Source organism: Pyrgilauda ruficollis, unplaced genomic scaffold (genome assembly GCF_017590135.1).
Source record: "Pyrgilauda ruficollis isolate IOZ18807 unplaced genomic scaffold, ASM1759013v1 scaffold183, whole genome shotgun sequence".
Classification (NCBI taxonomy): Eukaryota; Metazoa; Chordata; class Aves; order Passeriformes; family Passeridae; genus Pyrgilauda; species Pyrgilauda ruficollis.
In genome coordinates, this window is record NW_024517318.1 from 69624 (window position 1) to 86981 (window position 17358).

The 17358-nt window shown below is 45.0% G+C and overlaps 1 protein-coding gene and 1 long non-coding RNA gene across 6 annotated transcripts in view; one reads left to right on the forward strand and one right to left on the reverse strand.

Moving 5' to 3' along the window:
• Window positions 1–6955, reverse strand: LOC121352099. Of its 3 annotated transcripts, XR_005954885.1 has the most exons (4): window positions 6262–6955; window positions 5360–5461; window positions 3557–3641; window positions 1–3008 (listed from the first exon to the last, which is right to left on the reverse strand). It is a non-coding gene; the product is annotated as an uncharacterized LOC121352099 (long non-coding RNA). The 3 variants fall into 3 exon arrangements; XR_005954886.1 differs by having other exon boundaries at window positions 1–3641; XR_005954887.1 differs by lacking the exon at window positions 6262–6955 and adding an exon at window positions 5663–5961 and having other exon boundaries at window positions 1–3641.
• The window catches only part of YBX3 (Y-box binding protein 3), a 23749-nt gene continuing 12333 nt past the window's right edge, over window positions 5943–17358 (forward strand). The window contains exons 1-4 of one of the 3 annotated variants that reach the window (XM_041464740.1): window positions 5943–6225; window positions 10275–10338; window positions 12060–12093; window positions 16891–16980. In XM_041464740.1, coding sequence (XP_041320674.1) covers window positions 6003–6225; window positions 10275–10338; window positions 12060–12093; window positions 16891–16980 — 411 coding nt within the window. In that variant the 5' untranslated portion in view covers window positions 5943–6002. The remainder of the gene's footprint in view (window positions 6226–10274; window positions 10339–12059; window positions 12094–16890; window positions 16981–17358) is intronic. The other 2 variants (XM_041464739.1, XM_041464741.1) reach the window with 2 other exon arrangements.

Here is a 17358-nt window from a genome sequence, read left to right on the forward strand (position 1 = left end):
TACTGGCGGAAGTAACTCCCGAGTGAGACGCCATCGTTGGTGTGGCATCACGTCACCGCCTCACTTCGTCACCATCTTGGGTGCTGGCAGAAGCAGCTTTCTGCTGGGTCGCCATCTTTGGTGTGGTACCACGAAGGCCCTCGCTCCTTACAAAGGTGTCTCCTCGGCTGCCTGATGCCGACCTGGCGCCGCCCCTTCCCGCCATCGTGCCTTCCGTAGTGACGCGCGGATCGTCACTGTGGAAAGGATTGCACAGCCCGGCAATGGCTTCAGAAAGAACTATTAAATTGAAGGGAAAGGCCATGTCCAAGAGAGGTGTTGGAGGGGCGAAGGCAGCGTGTGCGGCTCTGAGCTGAAGCGCTCACGCCGAGCCTCTGCCTGGGCTCCGATCTGCAGCTGCCCAGCTCGGACCGAGGGTCCCCGTAGATCGCCGGTGCTGCTGCAGCTCGCCCGTGTCTGCCCTGACCAAGCAGGGAGGTGGCGGGGGCTCTGCCAGTCTCCGTCTTCCTTCTGCAGTGTGTTATGAATAAAAAGTTATCTATTTTTGTTTCAGGTTGCAGAGTTAAAACAAGCTGGACCAGTTGCTATTAAGTTAGCTTCATTGTTAAGAGTTCTTCTTCAATTGCCTGTTAATGGTTGGTGATTAACCATTGTCCCCCTGATGCTTGCCAGGGAGTGACACTGGGACCCTGCAAGCAGCAAGGCAGGGGAGTGGCATCAGAGCTAGTATGCAGATGAGAAATGCATTGCACCAAATTTTACAGTTTTCCAGGAAAACCCCCAAAAACAACGAGCCAACATAGAATTAGGGGACCTAGGTGATGTCTACGGATGGGCACGTCGTCCAGTGCCCGCTTGGATCCCTTTTGCTTCTCACCCTATTCTCAAAAGATGTTGACTAGAGAGAGGACCCGAGGTGTTGGACCGAAAAGACGGAATCTCCTAATCTCTCATGAGAACGGAATCCCCAGCTCTGCCTGCAGACCAGCGGACAAAGCTGCATCATCATCCTCCTCCTCCTCCGTGCCACTCCAGGAGCAATGGCAGTGTGGATGCGACCCATCGATTTCTCCCCACCTGAGCTGATTCTTTTTAATAAAGGCATTAAAAAGGAGAAAGATCTCCTGCCCATCTATTTCACAGTGCAGGCACACACACGTTCAGTGCAGCTGTGTGTGGTCTCTGTGCCATTCGAGTCGTTGGTAAAGATGTGGTTTGTGGTCAGCGTGAGTGGCTGCGGAAGGGATTTCTGAGGGGAAATTTGGCTACTACACTTGTTTGTGACTATCCTCTAAATCACCACTTGCAAAGCCCTTTGCAAAGACACTCATCCCGTTCCTTTGCCTCCTCACAGAGCCTGCAGCTGGCTGGCATCCAGTCTCTTTAAAATGGTAAATAATCAAAGGTCCGGGGAGCAAGTCAGGGGAGCAAGCCAGTGTGCCTCTCACCAAGCATTTCAGGGCTCTGGAAAGCTAATTGTCTTCATCAGGTCCTTCCAGCTACACCTTACACTCTGCTAGAGCAACACCACCTCCTGTGCACTTGCCTTAACCCCTCAGATGACACCAGGAGCATTGGGGCAGGGACACAAAGCAGCAGGCAGGGAACAGGATCATCATCATCATCACCTTTTTTCCCAATTTCATGTCTTTCAGCTCTAGCCTGGAATCAGGTTTTTCATATATCACAGCCAGCCAGGTACTCATCATTAATTCGCTCAGAAGTTTTTCGTGTTTTGCAACACACAAATCCTTGTGGCAGTCCTTTAAATCCTTCCATCTGTGTTGTATCGTGCTTTTTGTTTTATCAGTGGGTCTATGGTTTGATTTGTGATTTAGTGTTTTTCCTTGGTGCTGTTTTTTCTTTTGTCTCCACCCTTTTCCCAGAGATGTCATCAGCTAGTTTCTAGTTTCTATTTCTCCAAACTTTACCCATTTCCTAAAACTGTTTTTCTTCCTTGGAAGTTTATTGGTTCATTACTGTTATTCCCCGCCTAGGTTTTTACTCCCAACTCTCCTGATTTGTTGGAAGTTGGGTCTGCCCCTGCCTTTCCCCTGAGATATAAGTCTTTGTTGGCCCCTTAATGGGGGCCCAGGAAGAAAGAGGGGAAGAAACACCATCAAATAAAGTTTCCCTGGGACCCCTGTGCGCTGCCTGTGTTTTATGCTGCGCCGAAACAACTGACAGCTGGGATTCAATGGAGCTCCAGGGGGAAAAACTGCCGCCTCTCACTCTTAACATCAGCTAGCCGGGGAAAGAGAAGCGGCATATCTGGAAGGATCCAAATTTGCTTATGAACAATAATTCTTGGGTACCTCAAGTCTGAACGTAGAGTGAATTCAATCCAACAGTTCCCAAGTCAATGCCAAACTCTTGGTTATTTTGGGAGGAAGTGTTTTTCATTTCCCACAATGGAGCAGATGTATGTAGACCACCATACACCCACATAACATATCCAAATGAATCCTTTGACAAGTTTTGAAGTATTTTGTTAATTTATTTAGCTTAAAATTCTTGACAAGTGTGATCTCAGTTCAGAGACTTCTCTAATAAATTGTCCACTGGAGGTTTTTTCCCCAGGCTCACCTTGGTGTTTCTCAGAGAGGGGTGGGAGGTGCTTGCAGAACACCACAGAAATCAAGGAACAGTGACAGTAACTGTCAGTTCCTCTGCCAGTAACTTTGTTACCTTGTCCCACATCACCTCCCATGGCTTTCATAGGAAATATTTTTTATCCTTTACCTGCCCCTTATGTCTTACTCTGAAGCATTCTACTTGGTGGAGCAGCATTTTGCATTTGACTGCTGGACCCTGCAGATACTCAATCTAGAAACTACTTTGATTCCTTTTAGATTAAAGAATTCACAATACTTCCCATTAAAGTCGGTGTCAGGTTTGGGGTTTTCCCCCTTAATGAAAGTCTTCAACAACCAACCTTTAAACAACTCAGTAGATTTTGTAAAACTCCCTCCATTCCAATATTAAAGATGTTCTTTGAGAAGCAGCTCCTGACAATATAAAATGTAATATATATTACACACTTTACTGTTTACTGTAAAGGAAAAGAAAAAGAATTCAGCATTATGTTTGTATTAGTATATTATATATACATTATATATTATATATATACAAATATTTGTATATTATTTGAAAAAAAATCCGTACATGAAATTATTTGGAAATGCTGTGTTAAAATGTTGGTTTTTACAATTGTTGAAACAGAACCTTTCTTCTTTATTGAAAAGGGTTTTTTGTTTGTTTTTCCCCAATAAATACAATTACAGAAATTGATTTGTACCTGCAAAATGTTTATGTTTTGCTCAACACCACATTTAGTAATTGTAAAATCTGGTAGTTCAATCTGTCTTTGCACTACCTTATGGGATCAGTGTGTCCTGCTCCAGACCTGCAGGCACCTTGCATATCCTCTGCCATGTAAAACCTTCCCAATCCTGTTTTTCCCCTCAGATTTCTCAGCAGAGCCTGAGGTCCATGAAAAGACACCTTATAAATTGAAAAAGATATTCATATCCATAAATCACCAAATAAACTGTACCTATGGGATCCAGAAATCTTATGGGATGCTTTTGCCCGTTCTCAGCACTCCAGAGTCACTGGTGTTGGTTTAATCCTCACAGATCCTGGGGAAAGAAGGGAATGAATAATTCTGCATCCAGTCTGAGGGCTACATGATATGTTGAATAATTGCACATCAAGTGAAGAGGATCAAAGGGACTATTGCAAACCAGCTCATTTGCTGGAAAAAAAGGCAGCATCCTGTGAGAGGAGAAATTTGTGATCATCTAATTAAGAAATATGTAATTACCCCTACACTTAAGGGGTCTGAGCTTCCAGTTTACTTAGGAAGGAAGTCGGCCTCACCTAGATCCATGGGAAAGGTATGGAGCAACTAATCCTGGATTTTCAGACACACGAAGGACAAGCCAATCTCAACCAATCTGTGGTTCTGTATTGCTCTAAGTTCTATAAAATAGTAATTTACAACAAGTTGATGGGAAATATTCAGAGAATGTGGAGAGGCAGAAATTACTTAGCCCATGCAAAAGTTTTTGTTACCTAAGTTGGTGGATTGATTTCTTCCAATATAATTCAAACGACTTTAAATATTGAAGCAGAGGAAATGTATTATAAATTGGCAGCTAGAAAAGGAAAAATAAGATTACTCTATAGTTTTTTTTCATATTAAAATAAAAAACCCAGGGGGAAACATTGCCAATTTTCTGTCACAGTATATTTCACAGCTTCTATACTGTAGTTTTTTTGTTGAATGGGTTTTTTGGTAAACTCTAAAATTAACTTGAGGAAGAAAAAAAATCAACTAACAACTTCACTGAAAATTTGATGTATGAAGTACACATCATGTCTTGATTATACATTTTCCATAACACAATTAAACTATCCTCTTGAAATTTATTCCAATGAGCACCTTCTTAGAAATTTTCATCTATCCTGAAAAATGAGAAAGGAAACAGAGTGACATATTCTTAAAGTCATGTAATGAACACAACATTGAGGATTAAAAGCTATGGGATAAAAAAATATTTTTTGTCTCTTATGTGTACAGAGGGATGCAGTGAGAACTGTAATAGCAGCTGGCTTTGCTGTCTCAGCCATGTTCAGCAAAGGATACTCTCCAAAGACCTTCTCTTTAGCTGCAAGAACCGTCAAGGAATTGTTGAGAAGTGGAGATCAGGAGGGCAGATAAAGGAAAAAACAGGACAGAGAAGTAAGGAAAAACTGTGTGTATAGAAACACTATTTCCTTGCCTGTGGAGGATGTGGAGAAGGCCATGTCCCTGATGCTCCAGTTCAGGCATCCATCTGGGAGAAAATGATGGACACGAGCAGAAAGTGATATGGGGAGAACGTGGAATAAGGATGGGGTGCTGGTGAGTGCAAACTGCAAAAGCGAGTACAAACAGCACCAAAGCTACACTCGTGGAGGTTGTACAAAAACTGGGAGAAGGACGGGGAAAAGGAAGAAGACACAGGCAAGAAGCCGAGAGAGAGATGTAGGCAGTGGCAGTGAAATGAGGCAGCAGCGGGACAGCAGCGGTGAAAACTAAATGCCCTAGGAGGGTGGGAACTGGAGGACACCTGCGGGAATGAAAGTGCCGACGGGAGAAAAGTGGGAAGAAATAGGAGTGACCGCGCCAATGCAGACACCTCGCAGCCCCTCAGCAGCAGGCTCCTAGCTCGCACGGAACACCCGCACCCCAAACCCCTCAGGCGGACCCGCCCGCCTGCGCGCCCCCGCGCAGCGCTCCGAGCGGGACGGTCTCCGGGACCGCGCACACAGGCACGGGCGCTCGGACACACAGACACCCGGACACACTCACCTATGTGCACGTGTGGCCACGGACAGGCACGGACAAGCGGCCGGAGAGCGCCCACCCACGCCGTGCAATGCTATGTCCCCGAATCGTGGAATACGCCCTGCGCTGGAAGAGACCCACAAGGATTATCAAGTCCAGTTCCCGGCTCTGCGCGAGACCGTTCCCAACAATCCCACCCTGTGCATCCCCGAGAGCGCTCTCCAAACGCTTCTGGAGCTCTGGCAGCCTTGGGGCCGTGACCATTCCCTGGGGAGCCTGTTCAGTGCCCAGCACCCTCTGGGGAAGAACCTTTCCGTGATATCCAACCTAAACTTCCCCTGACACAGCTCCAGCCGTTCCCTCAGGTCCTGTCCCTGGTCACCAGAGAGCGGAGATTAGGGCCTGCCCCTCCGCTTCCCATCACGAAGAAGTTGTAGATTGCATGCGATGAGTTGTAGATTCCCTCCTCGCGCCCTGCAGTGCCGCGCCGGCACGGGACGCACGCCCAACACCACCCGCTGGATGCGGGCGCGGCCCCTTTAAATGCTAATGAGGCGGCGCGCGTGCAGCGCCGGCCTCCCGCTGACTGTGTTAAAACTTCGGCGGGGCCATTTTGGGGGCAGTAAGACCGAGCGTGGCTGAGCACCCAACACCTCTGCCCGGCACCATGAGCGAGGCGCCGGAGACCAGTACCGCCAGCCCCGCGCCCGCCGCGCCGCCCGTCCCGACTGCGGCTGCCGCGCCGCCCGCGCCCGCCGTCCCGGACGCCGCTCCCAAGAGCCCCGCCAGCGCCGCCGCGCCGGGTGCGGCTGTTGCTGAGGCTGCCCCCGGCGCCGCCGCAGCAGCCACAACCACAACCGCGGTGGTCGAGTCGGCGAAGAAAGTGCTGGGTGAGTATGGGCCGTGCTCGCCACTTCGCGGCGTACCTGCGGCGGGGCACGGGGTCCGCCGGCGGCCGCCGCCCGCTGCCCGGGCCGGTGCGCTCGCCCCTCCTCCGCGGTGAGTCAGGCCGGGCCGCCTCCTCCTCCCCGCGGGCCGGGGGAGCCGCGCGGCGCCGGCCGTGACGCGCTCGGGAGCTGGGCCCGTGTGTGCCTCATCGGCCCGGAGTGTGCGGGCCAGCGAGCGGGGCACGGCTGGGCTCAGCACCTTCCCCAGCTGGGCTCAGCACCTTCCCAGCACCTGCCGGCGGTGTTTCCCCTGGGAAGGGCTGTTGGAAACCATATGTGCCTCTCCTTAATGTTAAGGTCCTGGCGCAAGTTTTCTATCCGTAAAGCATCTTGCTTTGGTAATGCTTCCAGGTTTAGTGGGATTTGTTTGTTTTGAGGGTTTTTTTGGAGGAGCGGGGTTCGGCTTCTACTTTACTATCAGTAAGAAGGCAACGAAATGTCATGTTGCCGTCTCTGCTCAAGCCCGATGTGTAGCAAGTGTGACTCGTTTTCACTGCGGTTAAATAGGATCAACCTGTTGAAAAGGACAGGACTTCAATCTGTGTCCTCTTTCTAACTGTGTAACTTCTGAGGGTTTGGTGAAGGCAAAGTTGAAGCTGACTTACAGTGTAGAGTCCCAAATTTCCTTAAGGATACACAGGACCTTCTCTTCTGAAGGGGAGAACTGAGTTCTTGCTGTAAGAAAGAGAAGCCAGGTAAAGGATTTCTCTGGAGTGGAGTTAGGAAGAATTCCAGCAAAGCAGAGACCGGAGGCACAGCTTGTGCAATTCCTTTTTTTTTCCCATTACCTCATTTGTCAGTAATTAGTACACAGGAATCAGTACATTCATATCTGCTGGTATATCTGGCTGCTTCTTGCCTTAATGTGGCTTGTTTCATTCCTGGTAATGCTTTTACCTTGTTCACGTATTCCTAATGCTTGGAGAGAAGGGGTGGGGAGAAGTGAACGTGTAAGTGTCTTTCCTGAACTAGCAGGAAAATGAAAACCACCGTGGTGATAGTTTTGCAAAATGGCCTTATTGCTAGGCAAGCTTTTTATTAGGAATGATGAGGAAAAGGATCACTGTAAATACTAGTTGAAAATGGACTTACTTACATTAAAGTCCACCTTAAATGTCCCTGTTAATGGTCACCTGTGTAGTTATGTTCCTTTAAGCCTTCTTTTACAAAGACTCTGTTAGAAGCAAAATCTTATGCTTGCTTGAGGCAAAGCATCCAAATGTCTGACTTCTGGGAGTATGGGTAAAGGTTACTCAGCTTTCTCTTTTTGCCTGGTCACAGGAAGCTTTGGCTCTCCTTGTTAAAAGGCTGTTTTGTCGTGGGTAGGAGTGGCTGGTGATTGTTTCCTCTGATAGTGTCAGAGGACAGCATCTTGTAGAAATATGTGGGCTTCCACTTGCTGGTGGGAAGGACGTCAGCACATCAACTACCTTCTGTGACTCATCAGTTTAGTTGGTTACTGTGTTTTCCTCTGGGCTGTCCTCCTCCTTGCCAGCCCTCCATGCTCAGGCTTACCAGTGACTGGGCCATGGATGTTCAGTGTCATGCTTTTGTCTGAGGTTCTTTTGGCCCACAGTGATACTTAGGGAGACTGTAAATGTCTGCAGGGAATATTTTTTGCTAGCACACTGTTTTAGGGGGAATGTATTGGAGTCACCTCCATGGAACAATGTTGTTTTTAAACTGTGTAAATACTTCTCCACTTAGCTGCAGCCAGCTGGCCACAGAGTGAGTTTTGACTGCCTCTCCTTCCCCAGCCTCTTGACCCCTTTGAGGGTTTTTGTCATGCTTCCTGGGCTTCTTCCTAATCTTGTTCAAGTAGGCTAACAGATTCCAAAGCTATTTTGGAGGGGAGAGAAGGGATGATGTTGAGGGAAGCAGTGGTACTGGCATTGTTTCTCAAAGCAGGCTGAAATCTACAGGTACTGTTGGCGTTATTTCTGTGTTCCCCCATCCCCTCCTGTTGAGTGTAGAGAGCTCTTGTAGCCAATGCCATTGTGGTAGCAGGAAGTGTCTGTATGTGGTGATGTCCCTATGAAACTAAACCTAAAAGCACAGCTATAAATACTGGTGCTGAACACTGTTTACTGAACAAGTGTTTGGCACTGAAGGTATGTTTTTCTGTTTCAGTAAACAAGAATTCTTGGGAATGCATGTTGTGCTAGGCAGAGTCCTTTTTTCTAGGTGATATCTCAGTCATGTTAAGACTTCACTGCTTTTGAATAAGAACATTTTCTACTAAAAAGTGTATTAAAGAAGACAAAAAACTTCACTTCTAAAAGGCTAACGGGAAAGGCCTGCTATTGACAGTAATAACAGCAGCAGTGCTACAATGCACTGCATTTGTCAGATGTTCTTACTTTAGGGGTGTATGAGAATAGCAAGACTCCATGAGCCCGAAGGTCTGGCTGGCTCCATTGTCTCCTTGTGAATATTTAGAAAAGAATACAGGTGTAGAGTAGATGATGGTAACAATTTACAGTGTGTTCTGCCTCTAGCAGAGTGGTGTGGACTTCTAAACTGGAGATTCTCTAGTCTGTTTTCCTTTATATTTCCTCTTGAGTTCCTGCCACTCCCAAAACATGTATGTGAGGTTTTTAGCAAGCAGCTGTCTGTAGGTGACTAGACCCTTTTCAAGTAAGTACTCAGGTTGCTTAAGTAGTTGTAATCAAGCTGTGTTAACAAGTAACAGCTCTTAAGTTATAGAGGCTAGAACTCTCCTTTAACTAGGAGTTTGAAAAGTACAGGTTGGTGGTGTCCGTCCAGTTGCTGTGAGGTAAGGAGAGGTTGAACTGCCCCATCGCTGTCGAGTTCCTCCTACACATTCCTACAAGTTGGAGAAACAGGTTTTGCCAGGTCCTATAAGACACTGCAGTGTGGCTTCTAAGTAGATGCTGCTTTCCTGTTGAGACAGGAGCTTGCCTTGATACTGAAAGTCATGGGACATGAAGTTGGTACTTTGTAGCTAAACAATTGATGCCTAGAGAGGCTAACCTGGGGCAGAGGCTAAACAGTGTTAAAGGAATAAAGTAGGTATTTATTAAAAGGCCTTTGAAGGATACACTTTGGACAGTACAAGAGCCTGGCTGTGGCTCTACTCAAGGTGTATGACCGGTCATGAGTTTTCACACTTTAATAAGTTTTGGTCTATTTACATATTGGGATTAATTGTCCAATTACAGCTTCAGGTTATAAAGTCCCATCCTCCCCCATGGCTCTCGTCAATTTGCTGTTGTTTTTACTTTTTGGGCCAGAAGCTGTAACAGTGCCCTTGGTTCTCAGGCTGGAAAAGGATTGTTTTGTCTAATTCAGCTGTGAAGAGGACTTGCTAACACTTTATATGAAGTTTAGAGTTACTGAGACAGTACAGAATCTGAAAAATATGGAAGCTAAAACTTAAGGCATCACAATCACACATCATCTTAGCAGTAGGAGTATTAAAAAAAAAAAAAAAAAGTGGGGTCTTACTTGGTTAGTGTGATGCTGACAATGCAAGAAGGAGCTTTTCCAGAATAAGGATGTGCTGCCTTTCCACTTGAGAGGGTTGCACAGTACTTGATACTACTTCTTTGGGCAGTTCTGGTTTCCAAGGAAGAACGAAGGGTAGCTAAGTAAAAGAGAGGAATTGTAAAACATAGATTCCTTCAGCTACGTTTCCATGTCTAGCTACTAACCTGAAGAGGACTGATGAACTGCAGTGGGGTTTTCAGCTGTGCTGCCCATTTCTAGGATAGGAAATAAAAAAAAAGGGATGGATGGTCTATTCTGGAATTAGAGCTAGGTTTTGTGCTGTATGGTAAACCCTTGACTGAAGAATAGTGCGTTAAAGCACTGTATCTTGTTACTGCATTAGAATGAGGTGAAGGCACGCTTTGAGTGTTAAGGGAACAGAATAAGTCTGGTTGCAACTTCATATGCGGTTATAGAAGTATTTATGTAACATTATTGTACTTTCTTATATTTTAGATTAACTTCTTTAATTTTCTTTCCAGCCACCAAAGTTCTTGGCACAGTCAAGTGGTTCAATGTCAGAAATGGATATGGTTTTATCAACAGGTATGTTTAAATTCTGATAGTTGTGTTTGTGCTGTACGAAGACTTGTAGTACACAAGATAGGCCATGTGTTACTGATTGCAACAGAGACCTCAGGACCTGACTACAAGTTCATGCAGTTGATAGTCACCTTAGGCCAGGCACTCAGCAAAGTTTCTTAAGCACCTCAGCCCCCAATCAAAGGTTATGTGTTTGGGGAGAAAACTGAGTCAAATTCTACAAATTTGGTCTGTTACCTGTTTCTCATGTTTACTTCTACTAACTACACTCTTAATGAGCTGCATGTTCTTTAGTGACTGCCTGGCTTTTTTCAAAGGCCTGAGAAAGGTAGGAGGATGAGGGGAAATACTTTTGGGTAAACTTCAAGTGTTAACTGCTTGGTCAGAATACCTCCTGTGGATACTTATTGAGATTCTCTGATAGTATCTCACTGAAAATATGCCGGGCCTGGGTTTCATAGAAATTTTCTCTTTGTATCTTTTGGTTTTTTTCCCTCTTCTCTGGGCACAAACAAATCTCTGAATAGCATTGAGAATACAAACAGTTGTAGGCGAGATTGGTCATCTGTAACCTTAGGTGCAGAAGACCCATGCTTCCAATTTACTGGAGGAAACTCTGGCTTTTAAGGCTGAAATATCTTTGTGGTTGAGTGGCTTAAATGTTTTGTGTGCTTTTTTGAGGAATGAAACTGTTGCATGCTGAACATTTGTCTTAAAAAAAACATACCTGGCAAGTTATTTCACTCTGCAAGTCTTTGAGCTTTTACACATCAGGCAGATTTGGGTGAGTTGGACAGTACAGAAAGGGGTAGAAGACCCCATGTTCATGGATCTGAAGCCAGCCGTGGTATTAATCTCAGTCTCTGGAGGTTATTATCCAGTGTTACATAAGCTTAGAAGAAGAGTTTTAATTAGGAAGTCCTATTAAAATCTGTAATAGCAGTTGATGTAAGAGCCTTCACCTGGTTGTGGTGTAATAACTTGTTCGCTTTCTTCCTAACATGAAGTCTACTATTGCTTCAATCCAGGACAACAAATTTGGGATTATGCTTTATTTTCACAAACTCTTTGACCCACCTGTTCTGTTTGCTGAGAAGGAATTGAGTGAACAGATGGCAGGGCTTAGGCTCTTTTTTATTGTATGGGGAGGAACACAGATTCAAGGTCTCAGACTTATCTCTGTGTTTTCTATGTGGAAGCCTGAAGTGTCTGGCTTAATCCAGAAAACATCACATTCGTGTCTGGGTCCTCCTCCTGTGGACTTTCCCAACACCTCTTGTGCCACTTTGCTTTGAATTTCACTGAAAGGAGATCTCTGTTAACAGCTGTGGCCAGTCCTGTTGATAGTCGTTTGACCTCTGGGGTAACAGCTCAGGTTGCAGTCCCTCCGGAAGTGTTTTTGGGGCGTTAGAGTAGTGAAAAACAAGCAGTCCAGTCATCAACTCTGCCCTGCGTAAAAAGAAAACACTGCATATTTGCCAGAAGATTAGACAATCTCCTCCGTCCTCTCATGCTTTTGAAGGCCCGGGAACCCTTTCTGTTCTCAAGCAAATGACCGTAGAAGTTCAGAGCAGGGTTTTGGTAGCATAGGCTTAGACAGAATGTATGGAATTCAGGGCATGTGCTTCAGGCTGGGAGAAGGAGGGTTTCACTTAAGAAGCCAGGAATTTCTATTAAAGTCTCTTTAGTCTAAACTCTTATGACTTCTCACTTTCTTTTCACAGAAATGATACCAAAGAAGATGTGTTTGTTCATCAGGTAAGATAGCAGGAGTTGTGCTTAGACATGTGTGCTGTGGTTGGTTTCTAATGCAGCTTCATGCAACAGCTACACAACCTTGTCCTGGCTTCTCCTTAGAATATTTTCTGCAGATAACTTGAGTGGCTGTATATGTTTTATATATGAAATTTTCAGGGAGAAATGTTAGGTTGTTTTCCTTCTCTGTGAAGGGCTAGGTATTTTACCCCTTCTTAACCCTTTTTGCCTGCTCTAATTTGAACACTAAAGGTATTTTTTGGTGTGGGTTTTGTTTGGTCAGCTCCCCTTGGTGAGATGACTCCTCTGTGAATACCTTGCTGTTGTTGTCCGTCCTTCCCCCGTTTCCTCATGCTCGTGCCTTTTGTTTCTTCCTACCCTCTTCACTTGCGGGTCTGTTCTGTCTGCCCTCCCTGGTATTGGAGAGAAAGTGATCTAGTCTGGCTCTTGACCAGCCTGGGTTGCCATCAGCTGTTTTTGCACAAAGCAGCTGCTCTTAGGCAGAAGAAGAGGAAGGGTGTGTGCCAAGTATGCCCAAGCAGAGAGAGCTTGCCCAGCAGCTTGTTATTGGCTAACTTTCCTTGAGTTGTCAGGAGGCTGTTCTAAGTTTATACTGTGACTCTCAGGTTGCAGGCAAATAATGGCAAGACAGGGGATGCTGTCTCCATGCTGATGTCAAATGATTAGTTGGCTTAGATCTGGTTTTGCATAATTCAACAGAAAGTGCAATCTTGCCCCTAGAGTTTGTCCCATATAAAATGTCTGCAGGCTCATGTGATCTTTGAAAGCATGAGCTTTCTCTGTGGTGTGACAGTATTTCTATCAAATGTAACCAGAAAGTTTGTTCCCAGAGCTGGTCACTGAGAATGAGAATTTGTGTGTATATCCTTAGCTGGTGAGTCAACACTGAGAGTTAGTTTAGTTCTTGTGTCTTGATGACTAAATAGTGGTAACAGTGGTAGCTGTTCTCTGGGTTATAGGGTGTACATCCATTATCTGAACCTGGCTGGAGCTGAAAGGGGATAAATCTAGTGCCTGTTATGAGAGAAAATTATGTTGGGAAGTGTGCACAGTACATGTTCTTGGTTCAGCTGGTGGGCTTGAGAGCAAGACCTGTCAATGCATGTACTGATTTTTGATGGTAATTTTCCTTCCTTAGCAGCCTGTGCTGTGGACATGCTGACACATCTGTGGTCTGGTGGGATTGTGTCCAGAGGAGGGTGGGAACAATTCTGGAAGAAAACCATGTTCTGGATAGGCAGCACTGCCTTAAAGACAAATGAGGTTTCCTTGATACTTGTGAGACAATCTACTGGAAAATGGCTGTTGTGCTGATGACAGATAACATGGATCAGTGTTATTCTGCTTGAGAGGGCTGCCAGCTGAGACCCAAACAGAAAGGTAGTGTTATCTGTTCTATTTTGTCTCCTTCACCTGTAGAGGAGATTATTCCCCTAAATGTAAACTGGTGGGTGTGTGTGGAGAGGGGTGGGCACTTCCCATCTACTGTGGCTGAAGTCCTTATGATGTGAGCAAAACTGGCTTTGTTTCAGAAATACCACATCATGTGCAGACCTGCATTAGATTAACCCTGTTGGCAGGCTGAGCATGGCAGAGTAGAGGCTTCTAGTGCTGCTCTGGTTTGGCAGCAGGCAGATGTTCCTCATCCTGTACATGGATGTGCTCGGTCCCAGAGCCTGAGACATTCTGGCCAGAGCTCCTGATGAGGCTGTCTGAGGAGGAGGGCAAATCCATGCTGTGAGCAAACATCCTGCTTCAAGCTCTCTCTGCACTGATAGTGCCTGCTCTGCCCCTCCCTTGTGCCTGGGAGGAGCTGGATTACACTCCTAATCCCTTCAGAATAAGGCTGACCTAGTTGAATAGATACAGCTTCTCCCTGCCTCCCCTGCATGCATCTGCACGGGGAGGGAATGGGCCCGATCTCATGATTGGAATGAGGGTTAGTGCTCGGTGTCTGGCTATTGGTTGCTATTTATAACTAGCGCAGATTAAAATGCTTTTCTTTTTAGGGCATGCATGGCTTGCTTTGAGTTAACCCTTTGTCTTCCAGGGGCCCCAGGCAGTGTTTTTGGGAAGGGCAGTTCTTCACTTAGCATCCCTGTCTGGTTGGTTGGTGCAAGGTGCTGTCCAGGGCCACTGTGTCAGTCAACTACAGGTGCTGTGAGCAGAAGGGGTCCATCTGCCTCGTGGGCTGCAGTGTGTCTCACAATTTAACAACTGGAAAAGTGTCAGTAGCCAGAGCAGTTACATTTAATTAGGTAGAGTTTAAATCAACGAGCTGTGAGGAGGAGTTAATCTCTTTCTCTTCACTTCACTGGACTGTGTTGATCATGCACAGCCTGAAGTACCTGCACCAGGAATCAGTGTAATAAATTTTGGCTGTTACTGGGACAATGCTGGATGTGCTGATGATGTGGTGGTATAAGCATATGGAAAGAACTCTTTCAAACAAGAACCTGAACTAGCTCTGGAGGCTTTTCTGGTTGCCTGTTCATCAGTGTTCCCCCTGGGAAAGGAAAGGCTTTGTTGTTGAGTGTTGTCTGTTAATATGAAACGTGTCTTCTGAATCAGAGAAGCTGGAGCCTACAGGATGCTGCTAAACAGTAACAGGGAGAATAGTGCTCTCTTCCCTCTGGATACACAGAGTAAAAGTCTCTTCATCAAGCTTAGAGCTTAGGCTTGTTAGAGGCTTATTTCAGTGATGTTTATCTGCAGCTGAAGTAGTAAAGCTTTAGGGTTTCTGTTTGGATTTCTGGGATTTACTCAAAGTTGTCCTGATTGCCTTTATAAAACAAGCTCCAGCCTACTGCAGCCTCTCACCTTCTGTTGGCAGTTGCAGATCTGGATTCTTGAAGTTTCTGCCCATAAAGCTGGGAACAGAACATGTGGAATACTGTTGCTTTTGTCTTTCATTAAGCTTTTTGAAGGATATTTGAGGAGCTTTATCTATCTTACATGTACACTCTGCTGAAAATAAATTTCTTAGTCCTTTCTTCTTCTGCACTTACAGGGAAGGGGAAGGAGTTTGAAATACAGCTTATTGACATCTGTCACATGCAAAGCACAAGTATTAAAAAGTTTTAGTCAGTTGTTTCAGTACAAATAGTACTAAATCATTAACTTTGGTGTGGATTAAGGGTTTTAGTACTAGTATATAAAATTTATGGAAAAGCAAACACTTTGATCTGATTTTTAGAAATGGGACAGTTACACTAAAAGGTCAGCAGAAAGCAAACAAAGTTGTTTGAGATAATTGTGGAGTCTGCTTGCTAAAGTAATTCCCATAGGAATTGACTTGAACAGATCATTCTGTTTCTGTATTAAAAAACTCAAAACTCTTGGAATGTTTTTGCTTTGACAATTATAGTATGTACACTCTTGCATCCTTCCTTAGGCTGTTCAGGGATGCTGCAGGATATAGGGAAAGGTATGGCTAGAAGGACATGCTGGTCTGTGGCCTGAAACACAAAGGAGACTGTATTGAGCAGCAAGGAAAGTAGGTTTCCTAGACTGGTCAAGATGAGCTTTAAACTGAATAAATTTTTCCTTCAGTTGGAAATGTTTTGGGGCTGTTTTTGAATAAATATTGTTGCTATGCAAAGGTAACAGCTCCACTGATAGTCATTCTGCAGTTTTTCTTGAACTGCAGACAGATAGGACAACTGGCTCTCCTGTGTCTGCCCTACATCCGATTTCTTAAGCCGGATTTATGCCCTGTGTTTCCATGTGTGTTTCTCTTTGCTGGCTCTGCACCTCCCTCCTTCATGCTAACTAAAGGTTCCCACATCAGGAAACAAAATGTGAATTGGTCTTTAATAATCTAGTGCAAGATAATAATCTTTCAGTAAGAAAATAGCTACTGGGTTAGCTTGTACAATGCATGTCTTGGTCTTTTCTCCCTGGTGTCTTCCAGTTTGCAAAGCCTTGCCTAATGAACAGACCATAGGCTTGTCTTGATAAAAAGCCTTTTGTGGAGTCTTAGAAATACTCCACAGAGTACAAGCAAGGTGTTTGTAGCTGACAGACTGAAAATCGCTCCAGGAGGTTTGAGTGTTTCCTATGAGTCTGAGGAGGTGTACAACTGGCTTTGATCCAAACCCATGTTGTTATTTTTATGTAACAATAATAGTATTATTATTAATAGCTATTATTGTAGTACTTTTCTGTCCAGGGGATGGCTAAGATTCCATCTGTCTGTTCTGGTACTAGTCTGTGTTATCATAGACTCACCTAATATTTGGGGTCTCATTTACAGTGCTTCAATAAAATGCTAATTTGTTACACCAGAGTTACAGTAATTCTTTTCTAGTTGCTATGACTTGCCATGATACCATATAGTTAATGCTTCTACAGAAATGCTCTGGGTCTTGAGTTCTCTTTAGATGGTCTACAGCCCTCCTAATGACTGAAGGCAGGAATCACACTTGCTGCTAGTACTGCCTTGGTTCAGCTTGGAGGAAATCAGGCACTGAGTATGCACTCTGTTCATGCAGAGATTTGCAATAATTTCCATATCCGGTGTGCTGGACAGAGCAGATACTGGGGAAGCAGCTGATTTATGAACTCATAAATAGTGAGAGAAGAGGAGACCTTGAACTGAGTATTGGTGGGCCTGTGAAATTAGAGGCATCCGTCTATTTGAAATAGCTTAGTGTGGTGACTGCTCTAGTGTGTAGAGTTGGAATTGTAGCAGAGAAATACTGCCCTTCCCTCATCTGTGGGGCTAAGAATGTGTAAGATAAGTAACATAATATATTTTTTATGCATCTTCCTTTCAAGACGGCGATAAAGAAAAACAATCCACGGAAGTACCTGCGCAGCGTTGGCGATGGAGAGACTGTAGAATTTGATGTGGTTGAGGGAGAGAAGGTGAGAGATCTTGGAGTCTCAGGGTGCTGTGCAACAGAGATAACATCACGCAACTTTAGCTTTGTGTCTTTGATGTCTCTGTCTGATGTGTTAACCACTGAGTTGGTGGCATTCATACAGCTTTTCTGGGGGAAATCTGTCAGGTGTCATTAAGGCATATTTCTAGATACGTATCAAAACTACTAGGAAACTGCATCCTAGTGCTTCTGGAATCTGCAATTGTTACTTGAGAGAACATGTGAAGCCTACAGCCTGCCCAGTAATTGTAATTAACTGAGGCCTATATTGCCTTGAACAATTTGTCTTAGAGTCTGGTAGCCTAACTGTAAGAACTTTCAATTTCCTTATGCTTTTACTTTCCTGGATATTTTTTGAGGT